At 59.1% G+C, this 17,295-nt stretch overlaps 1 protein-coding gene across 1 annotated transcript; it reads right to left on the minus strand.

Annotated features, from left to right (window-relative positions):
- Positions 1-231: 231 nt before the first annotated feature.
- CRIP2 (cysteine rich protein 2) lies at positions 232-16,302 on the minus strand. Its single transcript, XM_064147202.1, has 8 exons — positions 16,170-16,302; positions 5,888-5,982; positions 3,885-3,942; positions 2,574-2,714; positions 2,341-2,409; positions 1,877-1,971; positions 1,547-1,604; positions 232-1,384 (listed from the first exon to the last, which is right to left on the minus strand). Exons 1-8 carry the CDS (start codon positions 16,210-16,212, stop codon positions 1,317-1,319), a joined length of 627 nt encoding a protein of 208 aa, XP_064003272.1. The 5' UTR covers positions 16,213-16,302; the 3' UTR covers positions 232-1,316.
- Between the last annotated feature and the right edge of the window lie 993 nt (positions 16,303-17,295).

The following is a 17,295-nucleotide window of genomic DNA, read 5'->3' on the forward strand; positions in this document are numbered from 1 at the left end:
CCAGCACAGCTTCTACAACCCCATCCTGCTCACAGCCCAGGGAGCAGCCATGGCCTGTGCTGCACCAAAAGCACCTTGGCTGAACCTAAGGCTGCACTCCCTCATCGCTGGAGAAGCCAGCTGGGGCAGGACCACAGCAGCAGAGTCCCCGTGCTGTCCTGGGACCAGAGGGATGCTGCAAAGTGCACACAGCTTCCCCCACCCCCACCCAGAACTGAGCCACACAACACATCTCTCAAAACCTTTATTGTCAGCAAATAACAAAAGTCAGCCCCGCGGTGGCACAGGAAGCTCAGGGAGAGCAGGGTGCTGGTACCCCAGGGCCTGCTGCCACAGAGGGACCCTGCACCAGCCCCTCCCTGGGCTGCTGGGCAGCAGCAGGGCTGGGTGTGCATAGGGGGGTGGGTGAGACTGGGGGTACGTGTCATTCTCCAAAGCAAGGGGCACATTTACAACTGGTTATAAATAAACAACAACGACGAGAAACCTTCGGCTCTGGGAAGCAGGCAGGTGCCCTGCCCCTGAGCCGCCAGCCCAATGCGCTCTGCCCTCAGAAAGCAGGGAGCAGCCCTCTTCCCCAGCATGGTGGCTGCCAGTACGCCCTGGCACAGGCGCTGCTGCCCTGGGGAAGCAGGCTGGAGGTCACCAACCCAAACGAGCCAGCAGAGCGGGTTGGGCACCTGCCTAGGTGCATGTACAGCGATGTCCTGGGGGTGAAAGGATGGGGATGCAAGGAGGTGCCAGGACCTGCAACCTCAACAGCTGCTGAGGTTGGCTGTGGGCCCTGGGGAGACTGAGAGCCATGGCACAGAGTCCAGGAAGCTTCCTCAGGGGACCCACACATCCCCAGCAGCTGGTGAGGAAAAGGACTGGGCACTCTGACCATCAGCCTCCATCTCCAAATGCTGCTGGATGCCTGCTTGGCTCCATCACTCTCTGTGCAGGAGGCAGCAAGGGGCACACTTTCAAGGTACAAGTCCCCCTGCTTTCAGTGCCTGAGGTGTCACTCACCTGCACATGGTGACATCCCCACACCTGCTCTGCTGCCTCCTGCACTTGAGGGGCTGGTGGGAGGGCTAGGGAGGACATAGCACATTGGGAACCACCAGAAACACCTTCTACCTTTGCCTTTAAACACCAAAGCTTATATTAGAGGCTATGATATATAACCTGTGGGGCAGGGCCATCCTGCCCAGAGGAGAGACAGCAGAGAGAGCACAGCTCTGTGGCCAGCCTGGCGAGGATCTGCTCTGGCTGTGAGCAGAGGTTAGTAAGAGGGCACAGAGCAGGCAGATGGATGGGCAGGAGGATGCTGTCTAGGGCTGGTTCTTCACCTCAGGGTCTTTGTCATAGATGTAGCTTCCCACAGCTCCAGTGTTGACACCTGCATGGTCGAAGACACAGGAGAGTGAGGGTATGAGAGGGTAAGTATCATGCTCCAGGAAGATGTCCCCTCTGGGTGGTGGCATGAGCATTGAGAGAGGCAGTCCAGGTGAGGCTCATGCCCCTGGGCCAGCTTCCCACCCACACTCCCCTAGGCACTCACCCTTTGGCCCAAAGAGGATCCCGTAGCAGGGCTTGTGGCAGTAGGGCTGTCCATCATGCTGTGCAGGGCAGAGAAGCATGTCAGCCAGAGTGGAGGCCCAGGGCAAGGCCAGTCCCCAGGACACATTCCTCTGGTCTGGGCACCTCTCCTGCTCTGCTCGTCCCCTGCAGCAACTGCAGCCCAGCACCCCCAGCCCTGCCCCAGACCACAGGAGCTGCTGCTGCCAGCCTTGCCCTCTGGCAAAGGCAGGTGCTGTCAGCATGGCTCAGCCATGACCCGCAGGCACTCGGCATGGGCAGCCCAGGGCTCTAAGGGCTGGGGCATCCTTACCTCGGCATGGCCCCCTGGGGTCAGTGTCTTGCTGCAGCGCTCGCAGCGTAGGCAGGGACGGTGCCAGTCCTTCCCCAGCGAAGTCACCTTCTCAGCTAGAGCAAAGACAAGCCCGGAGGGTCACAATGGCAGAGGAGTACATCTCGTGGGGACATCACCTCTGCATACCAAACCCTGAGGCAGCCCTGTGCACCCCTGCCTCCTTATCTCTCCCACCCCTCTGCTGCCTTGTAGGTGTGAGGTCAGCTGAGGACAGCCATTAAGCTCACACCATCCACCTGGGAGGTGACAGCAGGGGACACGATGAATCCCTGCACCCAGGGGATTCATGCTCTGCAGGTTCCACAGGAGCTCTGTGCCCCCAACCCCATCTCTAAGACAAACCCCACTCCCAGCCCCTCTGCATGCCCCAGGGTTCCTGTGCCAGCTCAGGGCATGCACCCACTGCCCACTTGGCACCTTACCAAAGTAGACTCTCTTGCCACAGCGTGGGCACATGTTGGGCTCCCCAGTGAAGGTGGTGACGCTGGAGGCTGTAAGAAGAGAGAGCATAGAAATGAGAAGGGGAAAGACAACTTAGCCAGGAGACCAGAGTGCAGAGGACCCCACACACACCCTGCACCTCATGCCACTGCCAAACACAGAGGCTCTGGATGACAGCAGAGGGCCAGCCTGCCTGTCCTGCCCTGCCCCTCACCTTTGCTGGGTCCCTTGGGAGGCGCAGCATTCACCTTCCTTTCCTCCACCTTCACTGGGTGCTCGATGGGTCCTGGAGCAGTCTGCCCCTCGATCTGCGGCTTGTCATAGATGTAGGAGCCAGCACCACCGATGTTCACCCCTGCAGAGGGGCAAACAGAGGCCTGGGAGCACTTGGGGTCTCCATCCTCCTCCTAGACCTCTGTCCCACCTGCCCCTGCCCCATTGAGCAGCAGGGCTACTACCGGCACCACTGCACCTTGGCCCTGGCTTGTTTTCTCCTGGCCCAAGCTTTCTCCAGCTGGGACAGGAGAATGACTCCACCTTCTGTTTGAATGGGAAATTGTCGTCTAAATATTAATTTTTTTAAAAAAAAGAAGACAGTTCACAGGCTCACAGGATGTTAGGGGTTGGAAGGGACCCAAGGAGATCATCCAGTCCAACCCCCTGCCAAAGAAGGACAATACTATCTGACATAGACCACAGAGGAACACATCCAGACAGGCCTTGAAAGTCTCCAGAGAAGGAGACTCCACAACCTCCCTGGGAAGCCTGTTCCAGTGCCCTGTGACCCTTACAGTAAAGAAGTTCCTCCTTGTGTTCAGGTGGAACCTCTTTTTGCTGCAATTTACACCCATTGCTCCTTGTCCTATCCCAGGGAAGAGTGAGCAGAGCCTTCCCCACCCCTCCTGGCAGCATTCAGATACTTATGAACATTTATCAAAGCCCCTCTAAGTCTTCTCCAGACTAAGCAGCCCCAGGTCCCTCAGCCTCTCCTCATCAGCCATGCCCTCCTGTCCCCTAATCACCCTCCTAGCCCTCTGCTGGACCCTCTCCAGCAGATCCCAGTCCCTCTTAAACTGGGGAGCCCAAAAGTGAACACAGTATTCAAGATGAGGTCACACCAGGGCAGAGTAGAGGGGGAGGAGAACCTCCCTTGATCTGCTGGACACACTCCTCCTAATACAGCCCAGGATCCCATTGGCCTTCTTGGCCACAAGGGCACATTGCTGTGCCATGGGTAACTTGTTAGCCACCAGCACCCCCAAGCCCCTCTCCACAGGGCTGCTTTCCGGCAGATCACCTCCCAGCCTGTACTGGTGCAGTCTGTTACTCCTCCCCGGCTGTCAGGGCAGATCCGTGCCTCCAGCAGCTGTCCACAAGGGGACGCTGGCTGGATGCTCAGCTCACGCAAGCCGGGCTCCTGCTGCGTGCTTTCGGGGCCACAGCTCCCTGCCAGCGGGGAGGAGGAGGCATGGCCTCTCGGAGCCTGGGGCACGGCTGCACAGGCACGGGGAGAGCACCGACGTACCTTTGGGGCCGAAGAGCGTGGCATAGCAGGGCTTGTGGCAGAAGGGCTTCCCATCGTGCTGGGGAGAGAAGGAGGTGTTAAGGTGTTGTGCGGCAGCCGTAGCTCCCTTGGGATGGCTTCCATCGCCCCCAGTGTTCAGAGATCGCTGAGGAGTGTGCCTACACTCCAAACTGCGCTCAGCCCGTGGGTCTGCCAGCCACAGCCCAGCCCAACCCAAACACGCGAGGATGCTGCCTGCATCCGGCGCTCCGTCCGTGCCGCGGGGCTGCGTGCCGCGGGGCTGCGTGCCGCGGGGCTGTGTGCCGTGGGGCTGCGCACCAGCGCTCTGCAGCAGCTCAGCGGCACCGCCGAGCCCCAGCCCCGTGCTGTGCCACCCTGACTGCCATTAGGCACCAAGAGCCTCACGGCTTCCACTGCGCTTTGCCTCCCCCCTTGCCTTGGCCTGCGATCAGAGGCCCCCGCGTGGGCGCTGCTCCCAGCCCAGCTGCTATCACTCCGCTATCGGCCCCGGGCGATTACCGCAGGAAGGCACAAAGCTGGTGATAAGCCCCAGAGCTCCCCACAGCCGTTTCTCATGGACCAGTGTGATCTAAGTCCAAGAGAAAAGAAAGAGCGATTGTGGCAGGGGCAGGGGGGCAGCGGGGCTGCCACGCACGCCATCTGCCATGGAACCCCCCCGGAGCCCCCGCACCGTGGCACAAGCCCACCCCATTGCCTGGTCAGCTCCGTTCAGCATCTCAGCCCTGCTTCATGCCCCTCGCTCCTGCTCTCCCTCTCCTCTGAGCTCAGCTTGCCCAAACCGGGCAGGGCAGTGGCTGAGCAGCAGCAGTGTCCCTTCCCTTGCCTTCCCGAGCTGAAGGAGAGGGCCGGGAGTGACTGGGGGCAAGGCTGGGGCAGTGAGCAGGCAGCAGGCTGGCAGCAGGCAGCTGCAGAGCGTTGCAAGGCATAAATATCAGTGTGCTCGCAGCGTTACCATGCCGGAGGGGAGGGAGGGTAAACATTTAGCTGGTCTCCCCGCGACACCTTTCCAACCCGGCCAGACGCCCTGGCTTGAAAGGAGGGAGAAAAAGCAGGGAAGGGCCAACTCCTGCCACCAGAGCAGTCGGTGGGGGGTTGGCTGCCATCTCCCCTGGGAGCAGAATCCAGCCTTATATGGAGAAGCAGCAAATCCCCCGTGCTTAAAGCCTGAAGAGCACATCCACAGATGCAGCCCCATCCTTCACAGCAGGACCAGCCCCACTTCCCCACAGGCTGGTGGAAAGCAGCACGGCTGTCCCTGCCACCTGCTCCCCAGCTGCTCTGCTTGCTAAAACCGTGCTAAAGAGCTGGTGACACGCTGGCATGACAGGCACTGCGCATGCCACCCTGGGGCACTGGGTGGCATGCTGAGGCATCACACAAGAAAAACACAGTTGTTCCCAAGCCTGAGCACCTGCCACTGCTGGCACAGCCCTCTCATGCTCCCAAGTGATGGGCAGCCACGGTGGCATCACACTCCAGCACACGCCCCAGAGCTGAGCTAGCATCACTATGGCAACCCACACGTTCACAGATTTATGTGTTTTTAACCACACTCCAGTGCAGGCTCTTGGCACCCACACACCTTTGAAGCCAGTGCCGTGCCCATATAAGCCTGCCTGGTGCACAGACCTGCTTCCAGTGCTTGCTGGGACATGCTGAGCCCTGTCGCAGGCAGTCTGGTAGCCTATACTGGGGTGGCACGGCTAGAGCACCAACACGTAGTGCCAGCACCACTCAGTGGCTTGCCCAGGACTGTGCACAAGAGCTCTTGAGTACCAGGGGTTGCAGCGGCAGCAGCATCTGAAGCCACAGTGTGTGCTCCTGGGTTTGCATGCTGCAGGGACAGCCCATCTGCACAGCACTGGGTACCTGCCACGATCCAGTTCCTGGGACTCCCTGTCTCTGGGGTGCTGGAGAGCCCAGCAGGTCACCTCTGCATGGCAGTTCAGGTTCCCCAACCAGTCCACCCCAGCAGCTCTTACCTCAGCATGCCCACCCGGGGTCAGGGTCTTGTTGCAGCGCTCACACTTCAGGCAGAATTTGTGCCAGTCCTTGCCCAAGGAGGACACCTTCTCAGCTGCAGGGAACACAAGAGGGGGTGAGTGCTCAGCACCTGCTAAAGCTCCTGGGGAGGCCCAGCTCTGGGCTACACTTGAGAGGGCTGCTCATCAGAGTGAAATGTAAATCAACCGCACTGCAGGGACCAATCTGTTTCAGCCTACAGGGTCCCTGGGGCCATTCAAGCCATAAGCCCAATCCCCCCCACCAGCCTCTGATCCCCCTCAGTGCCAGCTCTGCCATCACACAGATGCCCTTTCCCACACGCCAGTCCAGCAACAGTAGCATTTTCCCTTCTACTCCCTGCAACTAATTTTACCTACCACGTTACCCAGCATGACCCTGCTCCCATTCAAATATTTGGTGTTACCATGCCCACCCCACCCATTTAGTCATGCCTCCCCCACGCACACCCAGCCTCCCTGGGAAGCCTCGGCTGCACTCCCAGGCCTCAGCCGGAGCTGCCCCAGTGCTGCTCCCAGCACACCCTCCTGCCTCCAGCTGTGAGGACAGGATAGCAGACAGCCTCCAGTGTCACCAACAACGGATGCCTGGCCCTGGAAAACGTTAATCTCTTGTCCATGCAGGTGCAGTCCCCTTGCCCCAGCCCAGGCACAATATGAAGACAGCTACACAGACAACATCCCTGCGTTGCCCTGGAGTGCCATGAAGCTGTGGAGCAACTCACTGCCAGCACCAAAGAGTTTCAAAGCATCAGTGGGCAAATTCAGGGCAGGAAAAGGCTTTGAGACTGGTTACACAAATGCATCCAAGTGTAACGTCTCCAGGAACACCCCAGGAGGTAGAATGGGCTGCCAGTTCTCATCCTGCACCCCAGCCTCACACCATCCCGGCTCCTTCCCAGCTCCATGCCCCACACTGATTCCCATTTGCCCTCCCTCTCACCCACACATGTGTAGAGACAGCTGTAAAACAGTGTGACCACCTTAAAGCCACCGTAAAACTGAATTTGAAGAGCCAAATAAAATATTTAACGAGCAAATAAAAGTGCAACTGGAGCCCTGTCCTGCTCTACAAGCAGACCTTCTCCACAATGGTGCATTTCCCAGCCCTTTTTCCCCTCTGAGCACCTCAATATATGTCACCTGTTTGCACCAGGTCAAGATGGGGGTCAAGAGCTCCCCAAAGGCAGGTGCTGGCTTCTAGAGCCACCCTCTCAAGGCAAACAGCTGCATCCGGGACATGTTGTAGGGCCAAGTAATTGAAACCACTGTAAACACCACACTTCACATCAGTCCTGGTGCAAAGTGAGGTGCCCGGTGTCAGAGGGGAGAGGCAGAGCCATTGCACCAGGATGCAGGGGATGGTCCCAAGAGTATGCTCCAGCAAGAATATGGAGGTGGGCTTGAGGGACCAGCATTAACTGGAAGCAGCTCTGAACTGACCTCCTGGTGATGCTATGCATAAGTCCAGACTGTTGGATCTAAGTGCAGAAAGCAGAGGACAGCAGGGTGAAAGGATATCCCACCACAGCCAGGGGTCCGTGCCTGCCTGCTCAAAGCTGCCAGGGCAAATCATAGAATGGTTTGGCTGGAAGGAACATTAAGATCATTTATTTCCAGCCTCTCTGCCATGGACAGGGACATCTTCCACTAGATTAGATTGCCCTAAGCCCCTTCCAACCTGGTCTTGACTGCTTCCATGGAGGAACCACTCATAACCCCTCTGGGAGCCTGCTCCAGTGTCTCACCCCTCTCATGGTAACGAATTTCTTCCTAACATCTAATCACAACCTCCCCTCTGTCAGTTTGAGGCCGTTACCCCACAACCTATCACTACGCTGCCTGATAAAGAGTCCCTCCCCAGCTTTCCTGTAAGCTCTCTTTCAGTACCGGAAGGTGCTACAAGGTCTCTCCAGAGCTTTCTCGTCTCCAGACGGGGCTCAGGAGAGTTTGTGTCTCCACAGCCTCTGGCAGCAGGCAGCTCACAGGAAAGGGGCCAAGGCCAGACCTTGCCTTCCTCTTCCTCTGCAGCCCTCAGCTGCCCCTGGAGACAGAGCCCCAGCTCCAGAGCACACAGCCCCCAGTCCCTGCAGCACTCTCCAGACACAACAGGGACACAGATATTCCAGTGCCCACCGTGGCAGGAGCCCTGCCCCGCTCGCCTTTCCCGGCAGGAATGGGTGCCTCCCCAGGCGAGCAGGGAGGGAAGCGGAGCGTGATGGGCTGAAAGCTGAGCCAGAGGCTCGGGGCCAAAGAGCCGCTCAGCTTTGTCACGGCGGATGCACAGCCAGGCCAGGCTGTGCTTCGACTGCGCCACCCTCGGCTCCCCGCCGCTGCCCCGGCTCTGCGGTGTCGTGGCCCTGGGTCCAAAGTGAGGAGGAATCTCCGGGCGGATGTTTTCCAAAGGCCGTTGCAATGACAGATGGCCACAGCCCACACTAGCTCCTTCCTGCCCCCATGAGATGAGAGGCCCCTGCAGTGTCCCCCACTCCGTATCCCAGGCAGCTGTAAATCCCTGCTGCTCCCTGACATGTGCACACACCACACGTCCCAACCCCCACGTCATGAGGCATCCCCAGGCCATGAAGAACAAGAGGAACCTGGCTGCTGGACAGGTCAGGAGGGAGGAGGTGGCCTAGTGCCCTGTCCTGCTCCCAGGGCATGGGGACAGGCTGGGAGCTGCAGGGGCTGTCCCTTGTCCAGGGGTGGAAATGTCAGCGAGAGGTTGGTCCGGCATCCTCTGGCTGCAGGCGGAGGCTCCCAGGGGCCGTGTCCGGAGCCGGCACAGCCGCGCAGCTTTCCATGCAGCATTGTTCACGCTGAGCAGAGGAAGCAGCTTGGAGCCACCCCAGCCCATTTCCAGGGCAGTGGCACCTCGCCCATGGCCACACCGTCCCATAAATCACTGCAAGGGAAAGCACCAGGGCTCAGATTTCCTGTCACCCAGCCATAGCTGCTCCACCATTGCATCAGCTCCAGACTCCCATGTGGCAGAGACCCCTGGAGAGCAGCCTTCCCCTGCTCCAAACCCCTGACTCTGGGGGAAAGCAGAGCTAGGGAAAATCCAAGGCCAGGACCAGTTTGTTCCACACAGCAGCTCCACCCCAGAGACAACATAGCTCATCACTTAATTACCCACCATGCCTGGACAAGGCAGCTGGCACAGGCCAGAGGTGGGTGCATCTTTTTAGGATGGGAAGGGCACATCCCTCTCCCGAGTCTCAGTGCCAGGGGCTGCACTGAGCTGGCTCCAGGCCCTCACACAGGTATTTCCACAGACTGACATCAGTGCTGCTTCCAGCCAGAGGCTTATTCAGCAAAAACAACCATAGCGTCTCTAGGAAGAGCTGGGCTGTGCCCCATCTACCCCACCGCAGCCCTGGAAGCATAAAGAGAAGGGCTGACAAAGCCCAGTCTGGAGATGAAGATGCCAAATCCCCTCAAGGACCCAGCGACCATTATCCCTGGAGGAGAGGGATGCTATCAGACCAATTGCAGATGCACTTCAAAGCAGCAGCAGGCACAAAGGAATGAATGAGATGAGCAGAGGAAAAAGAGCCTGGTAAATAGCTGGAAACAAAGCCGAGAGCTCAGGCAGCCACTAGCTTCATCCCCTTTACAGCTCCTCACAGCATGGCCAGGAGACGGAGAAGGCAGTAGGAGAGCTTGAGGATTTCCTGTCCATGCTGTGCCAACAATCCTGGTACCCCAGCAGTCCCTTAGGAAGGAGCAGCGCTGCCTTCCCGCACGCCCCACCTCATCCCCTCCTCAGGCACAGCCAGGCAGCTCCTCTCGCCATCAGCCAGCCAGCGGCACGGGTTACCACGCTGGGATTTTCCGCGGCCAAGCCGTGCATTTAGCTCTCCCGCAGGCCAGCCGAGCCCTCCGGCTTGAGATGCTCGCCTGCTGGGTTCTCTCCAAGGCTGCAGCAAAGCCATCTTGATGCAGCCAGGGTGGGGAACAAGAAATACAGCAGGCAGGGGGTCCTGCTTCCCAGGGCCCCACAGAGAGGTGAAGTCTTCCCCAGGTCCCCAGCCCCCACACAGCCGAGCCACTCAGGCACGAGTGAGGTTTGTTTAACCTTCAGCCGCGGCCCTAATGCACGGCGTGGCTCCCATCCACCCCGCCGCTCCCAGCCTCTCTGACCACAAAACCTCACCTACTGCAAGCACTTTCCTGGCCACAAGCCTTCAACCTCCCTCTCTGATTGATGGGGCCAGAGCAGCCTCCAGCCAGCCGCTCTCCAACTTCCATGGGGCTCCTGTACCTCATCAGGCAGCATCTGCAAAGGATGCATCCCTTTGGCTCCGAGTTAGCTCGATTGTGGCTGTGCTGGGAGAGGACCAGCAGTGATTCTTGCCAGGCACTGGGCTCAGCCAGGGCTGTGCCCGAGAAATCAGCTGTTTGCTTGGTGCAGCACAGACCCACACACAAGTAATTGCCAGCAGGACCCTGGGCCAGCAGTGGGAATCCAGGCAGCTGGCAGCTCTCCTCTCGCCCCCTGTATGGCAAGGGGCAGAACAGTCAGCAGAGAGCTGGTGCATGGGCAGGCACAGGATCAAAACCCCTCCCTGGGTAACTGCTGGTCCAGAGCTCGGTGTTCCTCCTGTGCATTAAGATACCATCTCTGGCGGGCAGAGCCAGCAGGATGAGACAGTTTCCTGGCTTGTCCTGGTGAGAGCAGAACTCGGAGACATACTGACGCAGCCAAGCCCATCTAAGCATCGCTCCAGCTCCAAGGCTTCTCGGCCCCCCAGCCCCCTCCTGGCTTCCTGTAGCAGCAGGGCATAACCAGCTTCAAGCAACGTTCAGCCCAGGGCTGTGGGTATGAACAAAGAGGGCAGGAAGAAGGGATGCTCAGAATCTCCCTGAGGGCCACAGCATGGGCACTCCGCACCAGCAAGTGCACATCAAACTGGTGGGAGAGCTCTGCCCACCCATATGCCAGGACCTGTCCCTCACCATCACCTCCCTGGCTGCTTCAGGGCCTTCCAGTCCACTGGCAGGAGTGACAAGCACCACCAACCCACTACAGCCAAGAGTGGCACCATGCACACGCTCCAGGCTCTGTGTTTGATTGCAACAGTGCAGTGGCAGGTTTTCCATTACCTCTCACCTAGGCATTCCTGCTCCACCTTTCCTCGCCTTTCCTTCCCAGTCCCATCACTGCACCTCTCCTCATCCACATGCGCCTGCCAGGGGAAGGATAGAAACACAAGGAGCTTTGCCTGAGACCGATCTACAAACTGAAACATGGGCGCAGAGTTCCACAAACCAGACACCAAACAAAGTCATTTGGAACCACCAAGGCCTGCAGAGAGCTGCCAGCCAAAAGCCTGTAGCACCCACAGCCCCAGGTGCAGCACAGCTCCCCATGGGCTGGCAATATCAGGAGAGCAGGACATCCATGCTGCCAACACAACCCCTGTAGGCACATCCAAGCATATCCCTGTGTCCCACAGTAACTGAGCCCCAGCTGCCCACAAGGCCATTCTCAGCATAAATAGAGACTCAGCAATGTGTGGATTGAGAGCAACCCTGTGGAAAAGGGATTATAGGTACAGGTGAATGAAAGCTGGACATGAACTGACAATGTGCACTCACAGCCAGATAAGGCCAACTCTATTCTGGTCTGCACAAAAAGAAGTGTGGCCAGCAGGATGAGGGAGGCAGTTTTGCCCCTCTACTTTGTCCTGGTGAGACCCAACCTGGAGGACTGCATCAGCTCTGAGGTCCTCTACACAAGAATGATGTGGACCTGTTGGAAGCAGATCCAGAGACCGGCCATGAAAATAATCAGGGGATTGAGAACAGCCTGAGAGAGTTGCAGTTGTTCAGCCTAGAGGAGACAAGACTCTGGGGAGACCTTGTAGCGACCTTCAAATACTTAATGGCAGCCTACAGGAAGCTGTGGAAGGACTCTTTTATCAGGGAATACAGTGATAGAATGAGGGACAACAGTTTCAGAATGAAAGAGAGGAGATTTCAATTAGATTTTAGGAATAAATTCTTCACCACAACGGTGGCAAGGGTCTGGTTGCTCAGAGAAGTTGTGAGTGCCCCCTCCCTAGAAGCGTCCCAGGTCAGGTTGGGCAGGGCTCTGAGCTTGCTCCATCTCATCCTGCTGCCTAAAATTCTGCCCATCACCAGAAACTTGAAACTTAACCAATCTTTAAGGTTCCTTCAACCCAAACCATTCTACAATTCTATGAACACAGTCAAGATGCCAGCACTGTTCTGTGCAGGACCTCCAGCAGCTCCAGCCAAGTGCACAGCAGCAAGGGGGCTGATACCTTACACCGTCCCATCCTGCCCTCCTACAGATAATTTTCTAGAGCTTGAGCTATTTTCCTGAGGGAAAAGCTAATGCTAATCAGCCCATCCTTCAGCTTCCCACAGAAGCATCCCGCCCTAGCAGGGCCCTGGGCGGGGAGCAGGGAACTGGCACATCCTTAGCTACCGAATAATCTGCAAGGTCCACGCACGCTCCGAGAGCAGCGACTTGAGACATCAGAGCAGGCAGCTACCCAAGGAGCCCAGCCAGCCTTCGTGCTGGCAAGCCAGGGGCTGTGCTGATGCTGACGTGCTGACTGCTGCGCCGGCTGCGCTTGAAGAGCTGCTTCCTTTGTTAGGGACGGCTCTAACTGAAATAAATCCCTTCTGCCTCTCTCTCCTGCCCGGCCGCTGCCGGGCCACTGTCTCCCAACAGCCAGCGCCCGTAGCCAAGGACAGCGGTTACTTATTAATTACAGAGTGGCTTCTGCAGCTTGGCTTTCTGCAAAGCTGACCCTGACAGTGCTCTGCAGGGAGAGCACCCCACACCTCACTGCACCTCTCTCCTCCGGCACGCCCGCGACATCAGCGTGACAGCGGGGTCAGGGGCCTGCTGCGGGCTTCTCTGAGCGTGCTAGGCTTGGACTCTCCTTGCTTTCCAGCTGAATGCGTCCATCCATGGGTTTAGACCCCAGCAGAAGTCACCAGGGAGCAGCTTTGCTGCTCTGGCTGCAGACACAGACGGGACGAGCCTGCGGCTACTGTGTGCCTCCCACGTGCTGTCAGTGTGCCCCTTCCGAAACAACCGGCGCGGCAGGCTTGGGCTGCCCGCAGGCACCCCAGCATGTGCGGGGCGTGCCCTGAAAAATGCCCACTGCCAGACGCGCCGCACGCCTGCTGGCCGCGCCCCTGGGGCCTTCGCCTGCCTCGCACTTGGGATGGGAAAACAGGAAACCCTCCGCAGCCGCGATCCCCCGCAGTTCCCTGGGAAGAAAGGACAGGAGGCGGAAAGGCTTGGCCAAGGCTCCCGGCGACCCTGCAAAACTCATTTAAGGCCAGGGATGCAAAAGGGAGCTGGGGAAATGCGCGGCTGTTTGGCTTCGGGCGACCGCGGTCCCTTCAGCACTTCCTGCTGCAAGAGATAACTCAGCCCCAGCCCCAGCCCCAGTCCCAGCCCGCCGCCACCTGCCAGCGCGGGATGGGAAGCAGCCCCGGCAGCTGCCAGCAGCGCTGCTCCTCCAGTTAAACATTCACTCCATCCCTCCAACCTCCCCAAGGCAGGAAAGTTAGTCCTAGCCACTCCTGGAAACAATGTCACAGACCTCAGCCTGCTTCAAGAAAAAAAAAAAACAAACGGCCAAAAAACTATTTTTATATTTCCCTGTGCTTTTTAAAGGAAAAAAGCTCATTCTGTAGCTCAGGAAACGCCCACATCCTCCTGACTGCTCAGGGAGGAGCCCACCGGATTTTTCCAGGGAGCATGAAGCAACAGGCAGGCTGGAAATGACTTTTCCAGCGGTACCCATGGCGGTTGGCGCTGGCGAGGCACTGCGCAGGGCCAGCAGCGGGACACGGTGGCATTTCTCACACATGACCCACGGCTGCAATCCCAAGCACTCGAGAAGTGATAGTTGCCAGCGTTCATTCAGCACGGGCGAGGAGCACTCCCGAACAAGCAGGGCTTTATGAATCACCTCGGTGTTAAGCTTCGGGCCAGCCGAGGAATTCACGGGCGCCACCAAACCCCCGGCAGAGTGCTCCCATCACCTTCCCACTCACCCGTGTGGTCGATCGGGAGGAAATCCCCAGAGACATGTGCTGCAAAGATGGCTCAGTCCTGTTTCTGTGTATTAAATAAACAGAACCAGGCTGATTCTGCCTGAGCCCAGGCGGCTCCTGAAGGAATAGCTCAAGGCATCAGCAAGGGCATGCTGCTCCAGCGTACCTCAGCTCCAAGAACAGAGAACTTTCTGGTTTACTCCCATTTTGACTTACACACTGCCTCCCCCACCCCTCCCAGTCTCTCTTAGGGGCAACAGGGACTGTGTGGCCCCTGCAAGGAGGTCTGTGATGGGGGCTGCCACTCCCTCAATGCCCAGGGAGGCAGAAGTGAGGAAGCTAAAGAGCAAGACACCTGGACAGGGACCACTACACCCACAGAAACCCACTTGGCACACAGCTGGGGGCATAGGGTACAGCGTCATTCCCAGACAGACCACATCCCTGCGAGACCCAGAAACCCCCCAGCACATGGGGAGAGAGAAACAGCACCAGCACCGCTATGGGGCTGGCACTTCACCTCCTGGCACAGCCTGGCCTCCTTCAGCAGCAAGGCAAGGGAGGGCCTCTGAACTAGCCCCAGCCCTCCCTCACGCAGGGGAGGCTTGTCCTCTGAGTGAGAGCAGTGACTCTGACCCCAGGCCAGTGCCCAGCTGGCTGGACAGACATGCTGTTTTCTGCTTAAAAAGGAAAAGAGTCACGCAGGGAAAGACATCCAAGGGGCCGAGCCCTTCCTACCCCCACACAAATAGGTTTATTTAAATGAGGAAGACAGCAAATTCCTATTTCTCTGTGTTTACTTGGAGATGGCCGGAAAGGAATGAAAGCACCAATGCCTCAAACACTCAGGCACCATCAAGACCCACTGTTATTTCTCTACCACCAAACAAACATGCTGAGGCAGCAGGGACTGGACCCAGGAGCACCAGAGGGAGACTGGCAGAGAGGCGGGCAAGCAGGCAGCACCAGGCCAGGCCAGCTGGACCTTGTGGGCAGCTGGTCCCTGGAAGCAGCTGGTGTTAGAGTGCTGGATCCACCCCTAGAATCCATCTGAGCCTGCAGTACAGTCCCAAGGATGCCTGCCCTGTAGATGCCAGTGCTCAGGGCCTGGGGGGTCAGGTCACTCCCTGAGAAGCTCCCATATGGGCCCGGAACAGGCTGGGGCAAGCTCCTTGAGGAGTGGTGGTAAGGACTCCCAAGGCAGAGGATCAGCTCTCCTTCCCACTTCTGCTCCCAGCATTTTCTGCAGCCTAGGCGGTGGTGCTCATCCCAAGGGTGTCCGACAGGAGACACCCCAGCCAGCCCTGATTCCCAGAGATCCTGACCAACTACAGCCTGCAGCAGGGCCCTCAGAGACCTGCAGGGAATCGCTGATGCCCAAACACAGCCTGAGCACGCTAAGATGGACCTCTAAGCCAAGCACTGCCTCTGGAAAAGTCCCTTTCATTGGCTCACCCACCTGGGAAGAGCCCGCAGAGAGCTGAGAGGTGGGGGATGGAGGAGCGGCACACCTGAGTGAGATTTGCAGAGAATGGGAACAAATCGGCTGGGAGAAGGGTTTGTTCGCACCTGCCACCTCCTGCTGCTCTACACCAGGAGACCCCTTCGGCTCCCAGGAGCCCCTTGCCCAGCACTCTGCCCATGTCGGATAGGCTTGGTTCCTCTGTGATCCCAGCCAGCGGGTACAGGGGAACGCGAGCCCCGCCAGCAGCAATCCAGGCTGCAGGCACACACCCCCAAACAGGGATCCTCACTCCCTGCTTCGCCTCCTCAGCCCAGGGAGCAGAGGAGGGTGGCCAGGACCCCCCCTGCCACACACACTGTCCTGTCCCCCACCCCAGAGGGAAGCATGCCCCAGCACAGCCCGGGAATGGGGATCATGGAAGGGACAGGGGGGCATGCCGCGGCGGCTGAGAGGGACCCTGGGGGAGGAACAGCCACTGTCGGGCAGGGTGCTGGGGGGTCTTGGCAGAGGGGGGACACGGGGATGCGCCGGGCGTGGGAATGGCGGACCAGGGGACACACCCCAGCGCCGGGAAGGAAGAAGAGGACCCGGAGATGAGCCGGGCTTTGGGGAAGCATGGATGAGCGCCGGTTCCAGGATGGGGAGCCGGAGCCAGGACGGGGGTCCCGGGAATGCGCCTTGGTTCGGGGATGGGGACCCGGGGCCGCGCCCCGGGGCTGCGCTCACCGAAGTACACAGTCTTGTCGCACTTGGGGCACTTGGATGCCATGGCGGGAGAGCAGAACAGAGCAGAGACGATCCGAGCCGCGCCGAGCCGTGCTGTGCCGTGCCGTGCCGCGCCGAGCCGCGCCGTGCGCCCCGCTCCGCCCGGCCCCCGCCCACTGGCCCCGCCGCCGCCCGGGGGGGTCGGGGCGGGGCTGCCCGCGGAGCGTCTGTCCGGCTCGGCTCGGCTCAGCGCGGCTCGGCAGGTGCATGGTGCCGGTCGGAGGGTTTCCCGCCCCGGGCAAACCTCCCATGTGCCGGTCCCCACCTCCGAGAGCCCAAAGGATGCCAGCGCAACAAGCAGGTTGCCATCCAGGGACGTGACTTGTGAGGGTTTACCAGCTCTCGCCCGGTCCGCTTCAGTGCACGCACCTTGCCTGGCCCTGGGTGAGCCCTGCATCCCCAGCATCCCACCCGCGGCATCAGCAGTGCCTGTTGCCACGACCCCAGCCCCAAAGCCCGTGTGAGAAATGGAGCAAGCACAAGAGCTGTCTTATTCCCTCTTAAGCACGGCCAGAGGGCACCTAGCCCCTCTGTTTTAGGGCCAGAAGGGCACCTGCGGGGGTGCTCACAAACTCTGCGTGCACACAGTGGCGGCTGGTTGGGCCGTGTGGCTGCAGAGGTGTACAGCTGACTGCTGCGGTCCGCTGGGGTGGCAGATTGGTGTCTGTGGAAGCCCAGCACTGAGTGCATGGGCCAAGGGACCACTGGCTGCATCCTGCCAGCAGCTGCCTTCAGAAAGCCTGGGCCCAGCGCTGCAGCACTCACAGCCACGGCTGTGCAGAGGATAGTTCAGTGGGACACTCCCAGGCTTGCTGGGATGATGCTGAAGCGGGGCGAAGGGCACAGGGGCTGGCAGCTCATATGAAGGGGACAAGCAGCAGCCCCCTACCCCAGGAAGCATCACTGGGTATTCTTAGACACATTTTTTCCGAATGGGGTAACTGAGAAACCCAGATTAAGTAGCTGGAACAGCAGGCCTGATACGGGAGACCTTGGCAGGGGTATGAGGGCGGGAGGCCCTGGGGGGAGCAAAGATAGCGGTGGCAGGCAGGCAAGGCAAGGCAAGAAGCTGTGGCTCTTAGTGGCC

This window comes from Pogoniulus pusillus, chromosome 8, assembly GCF_015220805.1.
Source record: "Pogoniulus pusillus isolate bPogPus1 chromosome 8, bPogPus1.pri, whole genome shotgun sequence".
Taxonomy (NCBI): domain Eukaryota; kingdom Metazoa; phylum Chordata; class Aves; order Piciformes; family Lybiidae; genus Pogoniulus; species Pogoniulus pusillus.

Coding starts and splice junctions, on each gene's coding strand:
- CRIP2 (XM_064147202.1), bottom strand. CDS start 16,212: ATGGCATCCAAGTGCCCCAAGTGCGACAAGACTGTGTACTTCG. Junction 2,410..2,573: donor TCCCAAGGGACCCAGCAAAG/GTGAGGGGCAGG, acceptor CTCTTCTTACAG/CCTCCAGCGTCACCACCTTC. Junction 1,385..1,546: donor GATCCTCTTTGGGCCAAAGG/GTGAGTGCCTAG, acceptor TCGACCATGCAG/GTGTCAACACTGGAGCTGTG.